This window comes from Podarcis vaucheri (genome assembly GCF_965113315.1).
Source record: "Podarcis vaucheri genome assembly, chromosome: 8".
In the NCBI taxonomy this organism is placed as follows: Eukaryota; Metazoa; Chordata; class Lepidosauria; order Squamata; family Lacertidae; genus Podarcis; species Podarcis vaucheri.
In genome coordinates this window covers 84,354,088-84,374,362 of record NC_138766.1, presented here as the reverse complement: position 1 = coordinate 84,374,362, position 20,275 = coordinate 84,354,088, and the positions used below count along the sequence as shown (strand labels likewise).

Sequence of the window (20,275 nt, the reverse complement as noted above, 5' to 3'; positions counted from 1 at the left end):
CACACAGCCTCCAGCCTCTTCTGTTGTGCAGTTTACTCTGCTACGTATAGTGTACTCAAGGCAGCAAGCTTGAGTCACTGATTTACGTCAGAGCCAGAGGTCGATGAATCTCCACAGCGTAAAGGCTGAGAGGGAGATGATCCAGCTGGGGCCTAGTCAACTGGCCTTTTGACCCCCGGATGCTGACAGTGGGTGTGACCTTACTTTTTCCACAACTGTTTTATGTTGTTCTTGTTCTCCATTAGGATCTAAACCCTCTCTTGGTTCCTTAGTGTACGCCTAGTCGAGTAGTTGAGCAGTTGAATTTCTCTCTCTCTCTCTCTCTCTCTCTCTCTCTCTCTCTCTCTCTCATCCCCACTGTTCTGGATTGGGCACAGGTGAGCAAAACCAAACTACCATTCACAGGGAGCAATATCACGACACTCATGTGTGGTATCCTCAGTGTGCACGCATCAACTTTAGGAGCTGGGGAAAACCTCTCAGATAAACTAATGGGCTTTCCCCCCTCCCAAACAGTTCCTAAGGAAGACTGTAAACATAGAGCCAATTCCAAGTTAGCTGGGATAGCTCAATTGGTAGGGCATGGGATTCTTAATCTCATGTTCATGAGTTTGAGCCTCATGTTTGGCAAAAGATTCCTGCATTGCAGAAGAGGTAAAAGGTAAAGGACCCCTGGACGGTTAGGTCCAGTCAAAGGTGACTATGGGGGGCAGCACTCATCTCACTTTCAGGCCGAGGAAGCCAGCGTTTGTCCACAGACAGCTTTCTGGGTCATGAGGCCAGTAGGACTAAACCGCTTCTGGCACAACAGAACACCGTGACGGAAGCCAGAGCACACGGAAACGCTGTTTACCTTTCCGCCACAGTGGTACCTATTTATCTACTTGCACTGGCATGCTTTTGAAGTGCTAGATTGGCAGAAGCTGGGGCAGAGCAATGGGAGCTCACCCCATCGTGGGGATTCGAACTGCCGACCTTCTGATCGGCAAGCCCAACAGGCTCAGAGCTTTAGACCACAGCGCCACCTGTGTCCTATAGTGCATTTGCAGAGGGTTGAATTGTAGGATCTTTGTGGTCCCTTCCAGCTCCATGATTCTATGCTTCTATGATCAACCAATCACCCGACACCGCAGGTCACAAGTTGAGTTTGTGGGTATGCCACTTTTAGAACAGTAAGAAGCCAATTCTCTTTTAAAGGTTTTTGAAGCTTTATTGAGTGCTACGATTTCAATTTGATGCACCGATACCCAGCACATGTGATTCATTGAATGCTGCAGTGCCTGTAAGCTTTTGGGGCCTGCCCATCTTGTGTCAACGGCAACCATACTTGAAATTTCAGTAATCTATTGCAGACACGCTTTTGTGATTTAGCGAGATGATTTCCAACGCCCCGCAGATCTGTAGTAATTTGATTTCATCCAGCCGATCCAAAATCAATAGAAGTGTTGGGTTCTATTTCTTGTAGGCCACCTTGTCTCCAAGTGGCTTCTTCTGGGTGGTTTTGGAAAGAAATCCACTGCTAGGCTTGCTTGTGCTGGGCGGCTCTCGTCTGCCTGCAACCACAATGCAAACAAGATGCATCACTCCGTGAAAAACTCGTGCAAATCATTATTTCTCATTGAATCCAATGTGGTACACTAATTATTGTGTCACATTAGTCTGCTGGGCAGCTGTCTGGGAACAATGCAGCAAGCTAATAATTATTGAACAGGCTGCCAGCAAATTCCATGGTAGAAGTTATAAATCATTTATTTAATGCTAATTCAATTATCTGCGAGTTTTCTGGCAGGAAAGGCCAAGCAAAACATTCCAGTGCAACAATACCACACGGACAAAGCACAGTGATTTAGGGTCTCAGAAGTGTTGCATCAAAATAGACCAGAAAAATACAGTGCCTGAAGGAATATTTGGGGTTCCAAAGATTGTAAGTTCTTTTTCTGAAGCGCTGTTAACTTTCTGAATTTAAAAAACAAACAAATGAGTTATATTTATAAGTGGGATCTGCCACAAAATGTTGCAGTGGAGAATGTACCTGACTCCAGCTATCCCATTTCACTCCATTTCCCCTCTTCTGTGGTTTCCTGAGTAATCTGTACCCATTTTTTGTGGCTCAGTCCTCTTTGGGCTATTTTGGCTCCTGCCCTTAGTATTTTTCTTTTTCTGCTTTTGCAAAGTATTCTTCTATGGCGAGAAAGCCACTTTTGAATTCAAGAGGAGGTGTCTTGCGGGCTTCACACCCTCTCCACATGTGCGGGGGCTGATCTCAGCCCCTGCGCCAATTGAGGGAATCCCCCAGTCGCGTCATCCCCTAACCAGCCAATCGCCTGGTGGGGGGGCTGGGCGTGGTTTGCCCTATATTACACTGAGGCGGCCGGGGATCTCCCTCTTTTCGTCGCCTCTGCTTCACTGGTTTCCCACCCTGCCACCCTTCAAGGTTTCTCTTCTGACCTTGCTATGGACTTCGGTTGGTCGCCGTTATGGGGCCTGGTAGGAATTTTTTCCACTTGGCAAATTGGCACCAGCCACTTGGTTTTTCACCTACCTCGTAGCAAATCGTCACAACTTCCTTGGCATTGGCGGTTAGGCATTGGTATTGTTTTGTAGATGAGGGGGGGGGGAAGTGCCATCACCTGCCCCACAGGTCGAAGGGTAGTCCAGTAAAGGATTCCAGGGGGTGTGGCCCTGTCTGAAGCCTATGGAGGTTAGGGCCTAAGGCATGCCCCCGAGCGGTGACCCCAGGGGACTTCCTAGTTGATGTGCATCAGCAGGACTCCCCCGATTGGTGTTAACCCTTCCCGGACTTCAAGCAATCAGGCTGAAGCCATATAGTCGATAGGACCAATGACTAAGCCAATACCGCTCTTACCTGTAACCAATAAAGTTGTGGCCATTACTTGCCCATTAACCTAATTAACGGTGCCTTGTGTCTTTATTTCCATTGGGGGGAGGCGGGAACTTGCTATGCAAACCATAGAAAAGGACCTGTCTCCTGTTGCTACCACAGACCTCAACAGGAAATGTTAAGAAGAGCAGGGTAGAACTTTGAACAATTTGCAATTCATCTTCAAGGTCATTGTCATACATGTGTTGTTGTTGTTCTTTTTAATGCTTTAGACACTTTGGGCCTTTAAGCTTAAATATCACAATTGTTGGGGAGAAATAAATCAGACCCTTCACATTCCACTGTGTGTGTATGAGCTGAAGTTTTCTTAAGTATAATTTACAGTTCAGCACAGTGGTTTGTCATATTCTGAAAGCTTGGAGACCCCCCCTTCTCTTCCAAGGATCATGCAGATGAACTTGAATTGAGCTGCGAACTGAACTAGTTCGCTTTGTAACAGGATGAACATGAACCAGAATTAGCGGGATGTTTTGGAAATGAACTTTCATATACAGAGGAACCTCGGTTGTTGAACATAGTCTGTTCTGGAAGACCGTTCGACTTCCAAAACGTTTGACAACCAAGGCTTAATGGGCGGTCAGCAATTTCAACGGAGAAAATTGAGAAATGTGCCTCAGAAGCCATTCGACTTCTGAGGCACATTCGAAAATGGAAGCAATTACTTCCAAGTTTTCGGTGTCTGAAAACCAAAAGGTTTGGCTTCTGAGACGCTCAAAAACTGAGGTTCCACTGTACTAAAAGTCAGGTTTTTTCCCCCAGCCAAAACTCTCTGAAACTCAGTTCCGGCACCTCTCAGGTGGGCGCCATTGCCATTATAAGAAAACAAGGGAGGCGTTCGTGGTGAGTTCAGGCACCCCTTTTTGCTAGGAAAAGCAACACTGCTAAAAGAGTTGATGCAACCTTTCCGAACATCACTGCCCAAAGAGAGAAAAAGGTGTGTGTTCCACAGTGCACTTACAGCTCAAGGTACTTTTGAGGGTTTTGATGTAATCGGACCAGAATGAACATTCGGCCTTCTTCAGCCCTTTGTGGTTCTCAAAGGAAGCGGTAAATTCCTTATAGTTGTCTCCATCAGCATCTGCTCGAAATATAGGCCAAGAGGATGCAACCCCAGTCATTTTTCTGGAGAACTTATAAGGGCCATTTGGGTTTCTGAAGAAAGGAAGAGGAACAGCTGTTATTCAACCAGCCAGCATCATGAAGAGTTTGTGCAACAGCCTTTAACACACAAGAGAATAGGCATGTATCTATACTCTCATGACCATTATTTATAAATAATAATAATAATAAATTTTATTTATACCCCGCCCTCCCCAGCCAGAGCCAGGCTCAGGGCGGCTAACACCAGTCAAATTACACTAAAAACATAATGGGGGGGGGACCCAATTTAAAATACAGGTTAAAATGCAATTTAAAATGCAGCCTCATTTTAAAAGTAGGTAGCCCACACAAAATGTTGCAGTGTAGATTAGATGAACTTTGTTCTGACCCAGCAAAGGAATTATGTTGTTCTGCTAAAGTTGTGCCTTACACGAATTCTCTCCCGGCAACAATGCCTTCAGGTGAGTCGTCATTATCATCGTTTTCTCAGGTGGGGAGATGGTTCATTCCAGCAAGAGCAAAACAAAAACAGAAACCCTCATCCGAACAACATTGTTCTTGGGAGAATCATCTCTTCTTTGGCTAGTTCTTGGCAACAGTTTCAAGGGTGCAGGGAAGTTGAGTTTTATTTTGATGACTGTGTAATCTGCCTCATCTTTCAACAGTTCCTCTTCCCTAGTACTCACTGGAAATTGTCAGGGTTCGCCAGCAGCTCAGGTTTAAGAAAAGCCATCCTTTTGCAAATGAGCTGAGCTGTCTTGCAAAGCTTCAAGAGGAACTGCGAGACGGCTTGCACAGCGGAGCGTTTCGATGTACCCAGCTTGTTGTTTACTGACAACAATACTACACAAGAAAACTTCCAGGAAAGCAAAACTGACAGAACAAAAGCTAGGATTGGGAAATCAGCTTTTGAACTGAGAAGCAGGTCTTGACTGACTGTAAAGTTTTTGCTCTTTTAATAACCATGATCTACTGATCTTGCTGTATATCAGTGGGTGTCTTAAAAATGCTTCTTGCCAAATTGCTGATTGGAGGCTTCTGTGGTGACTTCCCTGTGTTTAAAGAGCAGCTTATTGGATGTCACAGATACACTGTCTGACGGTGACACAAAAAAACCCTGCACAAAAACTATGCAATAGAATGAAAGATCAATATCCCCCCTCTCTTTTCCCCCAACCGCATAATGGAAATGACAACAGTGTCTCATCCTGGATGTAAAAAACAATGAAAAAGACATATAGTGCAGAGACTATATGTACTTTTCTTTCTTCGATACACAAGGACATCTTTAACAAAAGCTAATTAAAAGAAGAAATGCAGAAGCTTTGTTAGGGATGGAAAAACTGACCGCGCAGCCACTTCCAAGTAACTCAATACACACCCAGTTCTTATGAAGTTGGCTAGGAACTGTATGACCGTTAAGGAGAGGGTCTTCGCTTCCGGAGTATACTGGTTTTCATACTGGGGATGGAAAGGCAGCCCAAAGGCATACTGGACATCAGGCAGTAACTCCAGGCTTGAGCTTGAAAGAAAAATAAGGAAAGAGACTGGATGAAAAACAACAGCAGTGGTCTTATCGGATGGAGAAAGTGAGAAAACAGTTCCATGGTTAGAAGTGGAAGCTGCAGAAGACAAGTAGATGACGGGAAACAGAACTCAAGTCATAGATTTGGCAAAGGAAGTAGGAGAAAAGGAAGGAAGAAACAAACAACAACAACAACAACAACAACAACAACAACAACAACAACAACATTTTATTTATACCCTGCCCATCTGGATGGGTTTCCCCAGCCACTCTGGGCGGCTTCCAACAGGCTATTAAAATACAGTAATCCATCAAACATTAAAACATTAAAACATTAAAAGCTTGATGTTGCAGGTTTTGTATTTTGGTGTGGACACACATGTGGGTGTTCACACCCTCCCCTTCTTGCGCTCTCCAGCAACAGGTATTAACAGTGCTGGATTTATCTATAAGCTAAACAAGCTATAGGGCTCCACTCTCTTGCCCCCCCCAAAAAAAAATTAAAGGGAAAAAACCTGGATGTACATTTCCAAAATATAAGATAAAAAACAAATAAAATAAAACCTATATACAGCAACAGTGTTTTTGTGTTGTGTAGGCTCCTATGATGTAAGTCATGGGCTAGCCAGCCTGCTAGCCAGCTCCCTAAAATATCACTGGTTTGCTCATTTCTATATATAGGGTGCCTACATTCTGCATGGACTAGTTGCATGGCAACATAGGCAAATGGCTTGAGATACCTATTAGGTCCATAAATTACCATACAGCATATATTCGACAAAGGACAGCTTAGGGCAGTAGCTTAGGGCCTCATCAAACCTAAATCCAGCCCTGGGTATTAATAACCATTGCTGTCTCCAACTGTGGAGGCAGAGCAGAGTCATCCTGGCTGGAAGCCACAGACAGCCTTTTCCTCCATCAATTTGTCTCATCCTCTTTTAAAGTCATCCAAGTTTCTGGCCACCACTGCCTTCTGGGGGGTGGGAGGGAAGTTCCATAGTTCAACTATGTGCTGTGTGAAGGACTTGATATGTCCTGAAGTTTGCAGGCTGCTGCTTTGGAGTGGGAACTTCAGCATCTCATCATAGCTTTCTCTGGTTCACTCTGGACCAGTGAGGCAGCTGGCTGAAGTGGGGTGTGGTGCTGTGGCTGGACTCTCTTTTCCCTGAAGGGTGAGATGTGTGCATGCAGGGTCTCCTGGTTTCTCCACAGCGAAGCATCCTGGTGCTGGCCCCTCTCGGAGACCCTCACTTGAGGCAACCCTTCCAGGAGCCACGGGGACCCCGATTCCCAACCAGGAGCCCCTGCTCGTGGCCCCATCCACCTCCAGTGCCCAGCAAGGGAAGGACCAGTTTGGAGGCGAGGTCCCCTTGAGGAGTTGTTCCACCTGCCCCGATGGAAGTGAGGGGTGCCTGCCCAGCCAGGCTCTAGCCCGGTGTCTCCCCTACTACCCCCCCCCCAGAAGCATTTGCTTCTTGTTCTGCCTTCCTTTTGCTGCTGCAGAGCTGGACCATAAAGAAGTCTGATTGCAGAAGAATTGATGCTTTGGATTATTGTGCTGGAGGAGATTCTTGAGAGTCCCATGGACTGCAAGAAGATCAAACCAATCCATTCTGAAGGAAATCAGCCCTGAGCGCTCACTGGAAGGACAGGTCCTGAAGCTGAGGCTCCAAGACTTTGGCCACCTCATGAGAAGAGAAGACTCCCTGGAAAAGACCCTGATGTTGGGAAAGATGGAGGGCACAAGGAGAAGGGGACGACACAGGACGAGATGGTGGGACAGTGTTCTCGAAGCTACCAGCATGAGTTTGACCAAATTGCGAGAGGCAGTGGAAGACAGGAGTGCCTGGAGTGGTCTGGTCCATGGGGTCACAAAGAGTCGGACACGACTGAACAACTAAACAACAACAACAACCATAACTGGAGCTGTTTGGGAGGCTGCACTGGGTTGCCATATGTCCTGGTTTTCCCTGGCGTTTTACTGCTTAACGGAAATTCCCGCCCTCCGGATGCAATTTCCAAGGGCTGAATCCCGAATGTGTCCAGGAAAACCAGATATATGGCAGCCCTAATATATTCACACATTCACACCACAATTTTGGGCCTTTCTGTCCTTAGCCCCACCCTAAAAGCACCAATAACAACGTTGCATCTGGAAAGCAAATTATTTACCAGCAGCTGAAGAGATCTGAAACCAGATTAAAGCATATTTTCCCAATTCTGAATGTTTAGACAGGGATTAAGCTGGATCGGAGCTCACTCATTCTGCTTGAACAATACAGTGGTGCCTCGCAAGATGAAATTAATTCGTTCCGCGGTTTTTTTCGTCTTGCGAAGCACGGTTTCGGAAAAGTTTTGGAAAAGCTTCAAAAATCACCAAAGTCTTCAAAAACCTCAAAAAAGGCTACCACACCGCCTGCTATGAGTTGCTCCTCGAAGTCAAGTCACAACTGTATTAACGGTTTTAAGAAAAAAGAAACAAACTTGCAAGACGTTTCCGTCTTGCGAAGCAAGCCCATAGGGAAAATCGTCTTGCGAAGCAGCTCAAAAAACCAAAAACCCTTTCGTTTTGCGAGTTTTCCGTCTTGCGAGGCATTCGTCTTGTGAGGTACCACTGTAATGGGCTTGCTTCACTCCATGCGTATTACAGTTATGTCGGCCACAAATAGTGTTTCTATAGGAGCAGGGATATAGAAGGGGGAGGCCCACTGACAATGAGACGGTTTTGTTTGTCCACAGTACAAGTCTGTTCAGAGACGTAACGGCACCAATGATGTCAAAAGAACTGATTTGCCGGGTCACATCAAGAGCTCAGGGAAGAGATACAGTAAGAGGAACAAGAAGCTGAGGTTGATTCCTTGCTGCTCATCTCAGGATTGAGTTTTCAGGGGTACACTAACCGAACATGGAGGCTTTATTAGGTTTCATCAATAAAAAACAAACAAAGATATCCTTTCCTGTATTGAATCATTTCCTAAGATGTTTTATTGCTTGTGTGTTTGCTGCCCAGGGCTCTTTTGGGAGGAAGCAAGGAAGCAATTTTAAATAATTGTAAGAGAAGAAAAAGTTTGTTTTTACTGTAAAAAACAAGAACCCAACAACCTCAAAGCGGTTGCAAAAAAAGATAAACCAATAAAATCATTGGAAAGAAAAATTAATGGCAATGATTTAAAACTTTCAAAAGGTTGAAGTAACACTAGACTAAAAAATGTCTTAAAACTCATGTCAACTTTCTGAACATCTGGGTAGGTAAGAATGTGTTTAGCAGCTGCCGAAAAGAATACAGTGAAGTTGCCTGCCTGATTATCAATTGGCAGGGAGTTCCAAAGTGTAGGTGCTGCCACACTAAAAGACCCGGTTCTTAAAATGCAGAAAACACATTATGTGGCCAGTTTTTCTCCTTCCCTTAGTGAGCATGAATATTATGGCATTGCCTCAACCTGTGGATTTTCCCCTGGGTATCAGTGGCTGGCATTCCCAGTGAATAATCATAATAACCTCTTAACCAAAGCACTTTTCTCTCATTTCTGCAGAATCTTTCCAAACTGCACTGTCTCTTTAACACTGCATGATTTCACCTCTTAAGGTATTTGCCTTCTGCATTTTAGCTGCTCTTGTGAATAGTTTTGGTTTCAGCTGTTCAGAAAGAAGTCAAATGAACCAGAGAAAGCGATGATGAGATGCTGAAGTTATGTTCCTACTCCAAACCAGCAGTCTGGAAACTTTGTTTTGCAACCATGTAAAGTCATCTTGCTTTCCTTTCCTTTTTTTTTTTAGCAAAAGGAAACCATAATTCTGTTATGATTGGGGGGCGGGCAGTTAGGAATATATTTGAGATTAAATTAGAGCAGGGGTAGCCAACTTGCCATCATTCACAAATAGCTGTCATGAATGGCTTGTGCCTTGTGCTCACTTTAGCATCTGAGCCAATATGGAACTAATGAATTGCAAACATGCCCAGAGACAGGCAAGCTCTCTGAAACTCACCTTGGATTAACTCGAATTCTTTAAAAGAAAATGGGGAGAACATGGGCAACATTTCATAGAATCATAAAACTGTAGAATTGAAAGAGTCATCTTGTTATGTACTGAGTTGAATAGGATCCAAAATGCAGCAGTCTGATTGGTCCTAGAACAATAGGATTCAGAATGCAGCAGCCCGATTGGTCCTAGAACAATAGGCTCCAGAATGCAGCAGTATGATTGGTCCACAGGAGCCACCCAATTCAGCTCCAGGTGGAAGTGAATCCGCGACCTGATTGGCTTACAGGAGAATCCCGGAATTAGCCAATCACGTGGGGCCCATTGTGTAAATAATGTATATAAAGCAGACATTCTGGGGGAACTTCCATTCCTCCTCACCACTATGAGCTGAATAAAGAGAATGAAATCCACTCTCAACTCTGAGTATATTTCACATCTAGTCCAACCCCCTGCAATGCAGGAATCACAACTAAGGAATCCCTGAGAGATGATCATCGAACCCATGCTTAAAACCTGAATGAAGAAGAGTTCATCACCTTCTTACTGTCAACAGGTTCTTCCTAATGCTTAGCTGGAGTAGCAGAAAACAAGCTTCCATGAGACAACCCTTGAGATATTTGTGTTGAATGGTTTATTTAAATATTAAGGTTCATTATTGTTTCACAGGATGTGTATCTCTTTAAAGGCCAGAGTAAATATCATGACCTAGTTTTACAGCTGTGAAGCAGTATAGCAGGTGCTGTTAAGCTGTGTTAATTTAAGCTGTGTCAGCAATTGGGTATAGTATATAAAGAGCAGCATGTACCTCACTCAGTACCCTGGTGAATGGATGGGTCATACTTATAGAGGCGTTTTTGTTTTTGTAATTAAAGCCAAGCAAAAGATACTTTTCCATTTCTTCATTGTTTCCTGGATGTGTGGTCTTCCCGGCACGCTTTCTGCAGCTCAATTAATCTGCTAAATACGCAACAATTTGAAGATGGCTATCATATCTCTCCTCAGTCTCCTCTTTTCCAGGCGAAACACGCCCAGCTCCTTCAACCGTTCCTCATAAGGCTTGGCCCATCTTGGTTGCCCTACACTGCACATGTTCCAGCTTGCTGATCTCCTCCTTAAATTGTTGTGCCCAGAACTGGACACAGCAATAGTTTTTCCTCTAACTAAGCGCATCAACTTTGCCTCCAACAATTTCAGCAACTATGCCTCCATATTGAATAATGGCAAATCTTTCCCCGTTTCGATTCCCCATCAGTGGTCTTCTTTCCCAAGGGAAGCAGGCTTGGTGCCATTGCTGTCTCTTTTTAGACACCAAGTGAAAACATTCTCACGGGTTTTAATTGGGAGGGTAGCTGGGTATGCCAGTGGTCCTTTTTGTGCTCATCAGTTCCTCTCCAAGAAGAAAGAGATACCCACAGGCAGCATGGATCTTTGCAAAGACTGCTGCACATCTTTAAATGAGAGAGATTATGGTGTCTAGCCATCTGTGTTGTTATCAATGAGCAGTAAACAGAACAGCATATAAGGGGGACACCAAAACCATTTATATATGTGGATGGAATTCAGTTGTTTTCTTCATTTGTCCTGCCTCTTCCCCCCCTTCCTCCCCCCCCCACCTTTGGCCAAGTTTTCTGATAATACATATTAAGTAAATTACAAGGAGAAAGCAATAAATCCCCTCTGCTTCCTGAGCTGCGTTGCTGTGGATTTGGCAGCGCGGTGACCAAAGAACATCGAGGGCTAACAAGATGCTCAAGGCAAACACTGGATCAGCGGCTTATTCGTATATGTTTGGACACCAGACAACTTTTGATCCTGCTTTCAATAGGGAGGCAGATGGTGACTCCCTCCTTGCCAACGCTACACAGATCTGATCCCTCACGCAATTACAATGGACGATAACAGGAACTGAGCTGGAAGAGCAGATCATCTCTCACGCACTGCAGACTTTGGAGGGAATCTTTACAGAGACTTTTCTTGGATGCAATAGCACATGGGTAGGCAAACTAAGGCCCGGGGGCCAGATCCGGCCCAATCACCTTCTAAATCCTGCCCGTGGATGGTCTGGGAATCAGGGTGTTTTCACGTGAGTAGAATGTGTCCTTTTATTTAAAAAGCACCTCTGGGTTATTTGTAGGGCCTGCCTGGTGTTTTACATGACTAGAATATGTGCTTTTATTTAAAATGCATCTCAGGGTTATTTGTGGGGCATAGGAATTCATTCATTTTTTCTCCTTCAAAATATAGTCCTGCCCCCCACAAGGTCTGAGGGACAGTGGACCGGCCCCCAGCTGAAAAAGTTTGCTGACCCCTATAGCAAGTCCTGGTGAGCTATTTTTCTAGAAAAAGAGGTGCTGCAACTCCTCATGAACACCTCCCTTGTTCTATTAGAATGACCGCTCCCCACATCAAATGGGAGGCGCCTTTCGCGTGGTTGCGCACAGCCCCCCCCCCCAAATCCCAGTGCGGCTCCCGGTAGTTCGGGCTGGCTTCACCCTCCCCAGGCTGGATACCTGGAGGTCTCCGCCCACCTCAGCCAATCGCCCAATCCCACCTGGGGAGGCGTTGCCAGGGGATTGGCCAGGTAGGGGGAGGGACCGCCCTGCCCACACAACAGAAGGTGAATCTTACCTGCAAAGCCTCAGTTGGCTCCAGAGCTTCTCCCACCCTGCCCTACCTCAGTTAAGTCTTCTTTTGCAGGTTAACCTCTTCTCCACAGGTACGCGGGCACTGCTATGTCATGGTCGTTGTTGAAGGGCCGGAAAGGAATTCTCCTGCATTGGCAGGTTTGCCTTACCCGTAGCAAAACATCACACCTTTGGCGGTTTCAGGCCTTGGGCAGAATCCTTTTGTCTATCTTCTTAAACGGGGGTGGGGTGGCGTGAAGCGGTGACCCTTGCGGCGGTGATCCCAGGGTTCCCCGTTAAAGGGGTCTTGAGGGGAGGCATTGGCCGTGCGCCGAGAGGTTGTCATTGCTCTCCCCTGCGACGGCGGCGAAACGGGAGGCGGACTCTCTGCTTGAACATATGTTGTCCCGAGCCAGCCCAATCCCCACACATTCTGGGGTCTCCCAGATCCCCGGCTGGGGACTGGGAAGGATAAATGCCCAATGCCTGAGCCAAGAAGAGTTTGGATTTGATATCCCGCTTTATCACTACCCGAAGGAGTCTCAAAGCGGCTAACAATCTCCTTTCCCTTCCTCTCCCACAACAAACACTCTGTGAGGTGAGTGGGGCTGAGAGACTTCGGAGAAGTGTGACTGGCCCAAGGTCACCCAGCAGCTGCATGTGGAGGAGTGGAGATGTGAGCCCGGTTCCCCAGATTACGAATCTACTGCACACTGGCCAAGGTCTCCCTACACCTGAAAATTAATAAAGTAAAGTTAAAGGGACCCCTGACCATTAGGTCCAGTTGCAGACGACTCTGGGGTTGCGGCGCTCATCTTGCTTTACTGGCCGAGGGAGCCGGCGTACAGCTTCCGGGTCATGTGGCCAGCATGACTAAGCTGCTTCTGGTGAACCAGAGCAGCGCACGGAAACGCCGTTTACCTTCCCGCCGGAGCGGTACCTATTTATCTACTTGCTCTTTGACGTGCTTTCGAGCTGCTAGGTTGGCAGGAGCTGGGACTGAGCAACGGGAGCTCACCCGTTGCAGGGATTTGAACCACCGACCTTCTGATTGGTAAGTCCTAGGCTCTGTGGTTTAACCCACAGCACCACCCGCGTCCCGAAACTGAATAAAATTGTGGCCAATTTTAATCCTATAGCATGTTGTCTTGAGTCATTATTCCGCTCGGGGGTCGCCTGGGGTTGGGGGGACTCTGCCTGTCCACGCAATAGAGGTGCCGGAGTCCCGGCTGGAAAAAAAGCCCTGATGGTGAGAGGGACCAAAAGTTCTGATGCAGTGTCAGGCAGCTTCCAATAACTGCAAAGCATAAAAACAGGAAGAGATGGCCAGGCCTGGAAGACGGTAGGCTAATCCGCAGCTATGCTAAGAATGTGGATGTGGTCTGGAGGAGCTGCAGAAAACATTGCTGATCTTTGGAAGACTTTGGAAGGGGCCAGGAAGATGGCGCGAAGAAGAGGGATCGCTTCTGGCTTCTACTTCACTACTGTATGGTTAGAGAACTAAAGCAGAGCTTACCTAGTTTTGACCTCATTTTCCTGAGTGCCAAGACACCTTCTGATTTCAGGGCTCTATTGACACCGAATGAACACATATTTAAACTGCTTCTAATGTCTCCCTTGTTACGCCCACCATGAGCTGAGCCTGTGCTTTTTCTTTCTGCTTTCTCTAGCCCTTTTCTCACAGAAAGTGAGTGCAAGGCGGGGGCTGTGCTTTTAGCTTCAGGCCCGTCCTCACACTGGTAGCGCCGGCTATGGCAGGAGTTCAGCTGCAACCTCTGCAAAAGGGACTTTCCTCTTTTCGTTGGAGCCCAGCATGCAATTTCGAACCTCAGTTCAGGTTCTAAATCACTCAGCGAGCTTCCCAGCCACAACAGCAGCTTATAAGTGGATCAGACCAGAGTGATCAAGTCTCTTCTCCTCCAAGCGCCTGCCCAAGAAAGGCGTGTCTTCAAACAGGCTACTAAAATTATACAGAGGTGGGGACCTCATTGGGGAGACAAGGACCTGCCCTGGAAGAGGCACTTTTCTGGGCTGCCACACCAGGTGGCCCTCATCTACTGCATGGAGAGGTCAATATGGAAGAAGATGTTCCTGGAGATATTTGGGTCCCAGCTTTAAACAATCGAGTAAGCACCTTCAATCCTACCTGGGAAACAACTGGAAACCCATGCAGCTGTTTTTAAGTGATGGGTAATATGTTCACAGGGACGCAGGTGGCGCTGTGGGTTAAACCACAAAGCCTAGGACTTGCCGATCAGAAGGTCGGCGGTTCGAATCCCCATGCCGGGGTGAGCTCTTGTTGCTCGGTCCCTGCTCCTGCCAACCTAGCAGTTCGCAAACAGGTCAAAGTGCAAGTAGATAAATAGGTACCGCTCTGGCGGGAAGGTAGACGGCGTTTCCGTGCGCTGCTCTGGTTCGCCAGAAGTGGCTTAGTCATGCTGGCCACATGACCCGGAAGCTGTACGCCGGCTCCCTTGGCCAGTAAAGCGAGATGAGCGCTGCAACCCCAGAGTCGGCCACAACTGGACCTAACGGTCAGGGGTCCCTTTACCTTTAATATGTTCACAGTCTGCTGCCCCACCATCATTCTTCCTGGAGAACCTGGAAAAAGCAGATGATGGGGAAGACCTCTGCCTGCTCCGAGGTCTTGGCAAAGTCACTGCCAATCACACGAGACAACACACGACACAACTCTAAACTAGGTGAGCCAAGTGTCTGATTCAGTATAAGGCAGCTTCCTATAACCGTGCAAAAGCAGCAGAGGAGGAATGGGCAGGGTGTGTGTGTGTGTGTGTGTGTGTGTGTGTGTGTGTGCGTGCTAAAAAAAACTGTTTTAAACACAGGAAGCAATAGAAAGAGAAAGTAGAGAGGCCTCCTTTTCATCCAGTTATTTTAGCCGAGTGACTCCACATTCAAACCACAATACAAAGGAACGGAAGCTGAGCACACCTGGTTCCTTCTTGCACCCTCGGCCTGGGCCACATTGCCAACCAGATGCAAATATATAACACAGCCCGAAACACCAAAAGACTCAGAGAAAAGGAATAGAAAAGGACTGGAACGCAGAACTGATGGTTGCTGTTGTTTAATTAGTTAGTTAATTACCACAGTGTTTCCCAACCTTTTTTGGGCAAAGGCACACTTGTTTCATGAAAAAAATCTCGAGGCACACCACCATTACAGCCCCGTGACGTCAGCGCGCAGCGTCACGCTGGGAGGGACATGAATTGCTAGCAAATTACATAATCACCTCCTTGAGGGCTGGCTCATCTTCTCCGAAGGCAGAACCCCATTAATTAACAGCACAGACTCACACCATAGCCAAGACGAGGGGGGGAAACCTCAGTCATGCACAGTCATGCACATGTGGGGGCTAAATGAGGACGAAGACCGGGCAGAGAGCAGGGTTCAAATCACCCCACCTGGCCAGGACAATCCCTGGGTGTTCCCTTGGGCCACTCGCCTGACCCACCTCGCAGGGCTGTTGTTGCAAGGATAACACGGGGAGAACCATGCGCGCCCCCGGGAGCTCCTTGGAGGAGAAAGCGGAAGATGAATGCAATGCACGAAATATATGAGAGGCGACCAGGTTTTGCAGGTGAGGGGCCCCCGCCAGCCTCCGCTTCCAACACCCGGCGCAACGACGCCGAAGTTTCCCCCTGGGCTCGGCTCGGGGAGCAGCGCTGCTCCCCCCCAGCTCCCCTTCGCCCTCCCGGCTCTCTCTGCCGCCCACTGGGGACCCCCCTCACCTGCCAAGTCCGGAGCGCCGGTGGAAGTTGCATGCATGCATGCAGGGCGCTGCGTTGCCATTGCATTGCACTGCACTCCATGCAACGCCTGCACGCATGCATTGCCTTGCATGCCCGCCAAGGGGTCTCCCTGCGGTCCGATGCGTCCCCTCCGGCGCGGATGCAGCATTGCAAAAATAAACCCCCCCCCGACGCAGCCCTACCTGGGGGGCAGCCTCCGCCTCCGCCGCTCCGCCTCCGCGGGGATCCCCGGGCTCCATCCTGCCGCCCTATCTCCGTGGGGGCGCAGGCAGGCTGCGTGGGGTCTGCGCGGAATAGCCCCTGCCCGCCCGGCCACCGCCGCCGCGCTCATTCCATGGCCAGGAGAAGAGCGCTTCAAACAAAACGCCCGGCCTGCCAGGCCACGCTGGGAAACGTAGTTTGCGCACCCCGCGCGGGCGCAGAGCCCAAGGGCGAGGGGACTACGGATCCTGGCAGCCCCCGCGCCGGGGACGGAGGGGGAGAGGCCAGGTGCAGGGATGGAGGGACGGGTGGGCGAGCGAGTGAGTGAGTGGCAGCCGCCAAGCCTTGGCCGAGAGCCAGGAAGGGCCTCCCCGGAGGAGGAGGAGGGAGGCGCAGAGCGGGAGGGAGGGAGGGAACCCCAGGGGTCATCTAGTGACGGCGCCCCAATCGAAAATTTGACTTTTTTTAAAAAAAAATCTTTCAAATTTTTTAATTTTTCCCGCGGCACACCAGGCAACATCTCGCGGCACACTAGTGTGCCGCGGAACAGTGGTTGGGAAACACTGAATTACCAGCTTGCAGGACTGGCAGATGTGGCCCAAATCATCAAACTCTCGTCCTTCTTACCTAGACCATTGTGAAAGTGACAGGGCAGGGATGGGGAACCTTAGGGCTGGGGGATGGCAAATGTGGTCCTCCAGACCTCTCAAGTCACATCCATTTCCCAGTCATTTTCCTTATTGGTTTTGATTGTTTTGAGCATTTTTGACAGGTTGGAATGCGCCCCTGGACTCTGATATTTCATTTTGCTTGTCTGGATGAGCGACAGAGAGGAGACCCTAGCTTACTGCAGAGGTTGGGTCATGGATGCTTTAGTTGAGATTCCTGCATATTGCATACTCTCCAACATTTCTCCGATGAAAATAGGGATGTCCAATTCCATAATGATAATTTTACTATTTATACCCCACATAGCATACTGGGTTTCCCCAGCCACTCTGAGTGGCTTCCACTGTATAAAAAATAATAAAAAAACATTAAACATTTTTTAAAAAATATTTTTTAAAAACCCTTCCCTATACAGGATTGCCTTCAGACAGCTTGAGGGTCAGATAACTCCATAACCTCCAACATTTCTCCAATGAAAATAGGGACATCCTAAGGAAAAGTTGGACATTCTGGGATCAAATCAGAAACTGGGACAGCTTCTCTAAATCAGGGACATCTCTGAAAAATAAGGACACTTGGCATTGCAGGGGGTTAGACTAGATGACCCTTGGGGTCGTAGTAGTAGTAGTAGTAGTAACCTGATATCCCCGTAAAGGTCGCAGTGTAACAGCACATGTGAAGCCGTTTCCACCTCCTTCAGACCACATGGGCAAACTCGTTTAGCATAGGGTGTGCCCTCGTATCTGCCCTTTAGTAAGGCAGATGGCAATACATCAAATCTAGTAAGGGTAAACGCCCGCCTATATTTTGCGATTTGTAGGTCCATCAGATATGGGGTTAGATTAAACCCTTTTCCATAATCTTGGATAGCTGGATATTTATCTATCTTGCTCATATGGTCCTGAAGCTCTACATCTCCTATTCGCTGGCTCACCATCATTTTAGCCTTTTCAAAGCCTGAGGCTATGAGTTCTTGTGAGGAAAGCCCCAGGCCCCTCAATTTTTCATAAAGCGACAATCTCCATTTAGACTGGAACGGGTCTAGTAGAGTCAATGGAGCCACTCCCACTGGGAAAAATATGAGTTTTAGCCAGAAGTGAATCTTCAGGATCCATATCCTGGCATTAATAGGGGGTTGGCCAACCTCCAGCCTAACGGCAGTGTTAGAGACACAATAATAATAATAATAATTTATTATTTATACCCCGCCCATCTGGCTGGGTTTCCCCGGCCATTCTGGGCAGCCCTCAAAAGAATATTAAAAACACAATAAAACATCAAACATTAAAAACTTCCCTAAACAGGGCTGCCTTCAGATGTCTTCTAAAAGTCAGGTAGTTGTTTATTTCCTTGACATCTGATGGGAGGGCATTCTACAGGGCGGATGCCACTACCGAGAAGGCCCTCTGCCTAGTTCCCTGTAACCTCACTTCTTGCAGCGAGGGAACTGCCAGAAGGCCCTTGGCGCTGGACCTCAGTGTCCGGGCAGAACGATGGGGATGGAGACGCTCCTTCAGGTATACTGGGCTGAGGCCATTTAGGGCTTTAAAGGTCAGCACCAACACTTTGAATTGTGCTTGGAAACGTACTGGGAGCCAATGCAGGTCTTTCAGGACCGGTGTTATATGGTCTCGGCGGCCACTCCAACCTTCCAACTCTATGATTCTATAATTCTATGAAAGGTATGTTTTGAGAGAGAGAACAGTTTTGAAAGTGATTTTTTAAAGAAAAATGAAGATTAAATGAGAAATGGAAAGGAATGGATTTATGGGAGTATTTATGTCTCATCATCGTCAACAGCAGCAATGATCATGGGCAGAAAATAAGAATGAACTGTGCATCCCTAGATCCATGAAAACAGAACTCTGTCCATGCTCTTACCTGCTCAGGGAGGAGGTGTCTGGAACGTGGTACATGAAGACTTGCCCTCTGCCATTGCCAGCCCAGTGACGAGCCATGTCTATTGTGGGGCAAATGATGAACTGGTCCCTGAGAAACGGCAAAAGAAAACGATGCTATGGTCAAGAAACAATGGCCAAATGATAACAAGTTGCAACGAAGGTACCTCAAATATGAAAAGGAAGGAGATATATACAGAGAGACCTCATAATAGCAGACCAAGTGAACAATACAAGGACTAAGCAGTGCTGCTGAAACTTGCAAACTTCCTTTTATCCCATTATTCAAAAACAACAAATAATTACACGAACAAACTTGCACAAATCTTATACAGTCAAATAACCGCTCTTTTGTTTTGCTGAAACAAATCTGTTTATATAAAATGAGCGCCGCCAAAAAAGGAGGGAGGGAAAAACAATTAGGAAAAAGCTATTTTAAGTATCTTTCTCTTTGCTTTGGGACAGAGAGCCCAGCATGGGAGAAGGTTGTTTATTATTATTATTTTTCTTCAAATTTCCCCAGAAACACTCCCCTCCCCCCCAAAAAAAGTACATGATGGAAACCTGCATTCCCATTCATACACCACAGGTGCACATCTGTAAAACACATCCTTAACGAAGTTAACGACCCGCAAGTTAGTATAAACCTTTGGAACTGGTCTTTGTTTCTTTTCTGGAGTATTTGCGAATGAAAACAAAGCTCCACTATTCTCCCGCAAAGGTGTGTCTGTGCTTTGTTCCACCTGCCGGTCTTAAATTGTGAGCCGCTTCTATGTGTTTGTATGTGTATACGACTTAGCTAGACCGGATATAGCATACATTACCCCGGTGGGTGTTCTTTGAGAAGATAGGAGGAAAGGTTAGGACTATAGGATAAAAGAGGATTATAAGAAGAAATTAACGGTGAAAAAGGGGGAGTGCTATAGATAATGATGGGGAAGGAGGGGAAGGACTCAAAGAAAGTGGGTGGGACCCCGGGGGAAAGAAAGACATCGCGTCAAGAGGAGATTAAAGACTTAGATAGCTTATGGATCAAAATAAAGGAAGAATTTAAACAAAACGAAACATATATGGAAAATAAGTTAGGGGATATGCAGGATCTGATTGATAAAAAAATAGAAGAGGCAGTAGGAGAGCTCTCATCCAAAATTCAAGATTTATCAGTAAAATCTAAGATAATTGAGGAGTCTAACAAGAAATTACAGAAAGAAATGAGGGAACAGAAAAAAGAGACAGGGAGGATGAGGGAAGAGCTGGGTGAGTTAAATAAAGCACAGGACAGGATTTGGGACAACCTCGCCATGGCTGACATGCGACAAAAGCAGCTTCACTTAAAATTTAGAGGTGTGGTAGAAGAAAGAAATGAGGATGTTAGAAAGAAAATGATTAAGGAGCTTTCTAAATGGCTGGGTCTGAAAGAAGAAGAGATAGCACTAACAATAGATAATGCATTTAGAATGTCTAGACCACAACACCTAAAAATTAATAAATTTTTGGGTGATTGCCTGGTGATATTCAACTCTTTAGAAATGAGAAATTTAATTCTAAGGACGAGTTACCGTAACAAACTTAGAATCGAAGGCAGGCCTATCATCATTTAT

At 46.8% G+C, this 20,275-nt stretch overlaps 1 protein-coding gene across 1 annotated transcript in view; it reads right to left on the bottom strand.

The window, feature by feature from the left end:
- Positions 1-1,184: 1,184 nt before the first annotated feature.
- The window catches only part of TG (thyroglobulin), a 173,349-nt gene continuing 154,258 nt past the window's right edge, over positions 1,185-20,275 (bottom strand). Inside the window, exons 45-48 of the mRNA XM_082236144.1 lie at positions 18,658-18,765; positions 5,385-5,525; positions 3,861-4,054; positions 1,185-1,553 (exon numbers count right to left, since the gene is read on the bottom strand). Of these exons, the coding sequence (XP_082092270.1) occupies positions 1,453-1,553; positions 3,861-4,054; positions 5,385-5,525; positions 18,658-18,765 (544 nt within the window). The 3' untranslated portion in view covers positions 1,185-1,452. The remainder of the gene's footprint in view (positions 1,554-3,860; positions 4,055-5,384; positions 5,526-18,657; positions 18,766-20,275) is intronic.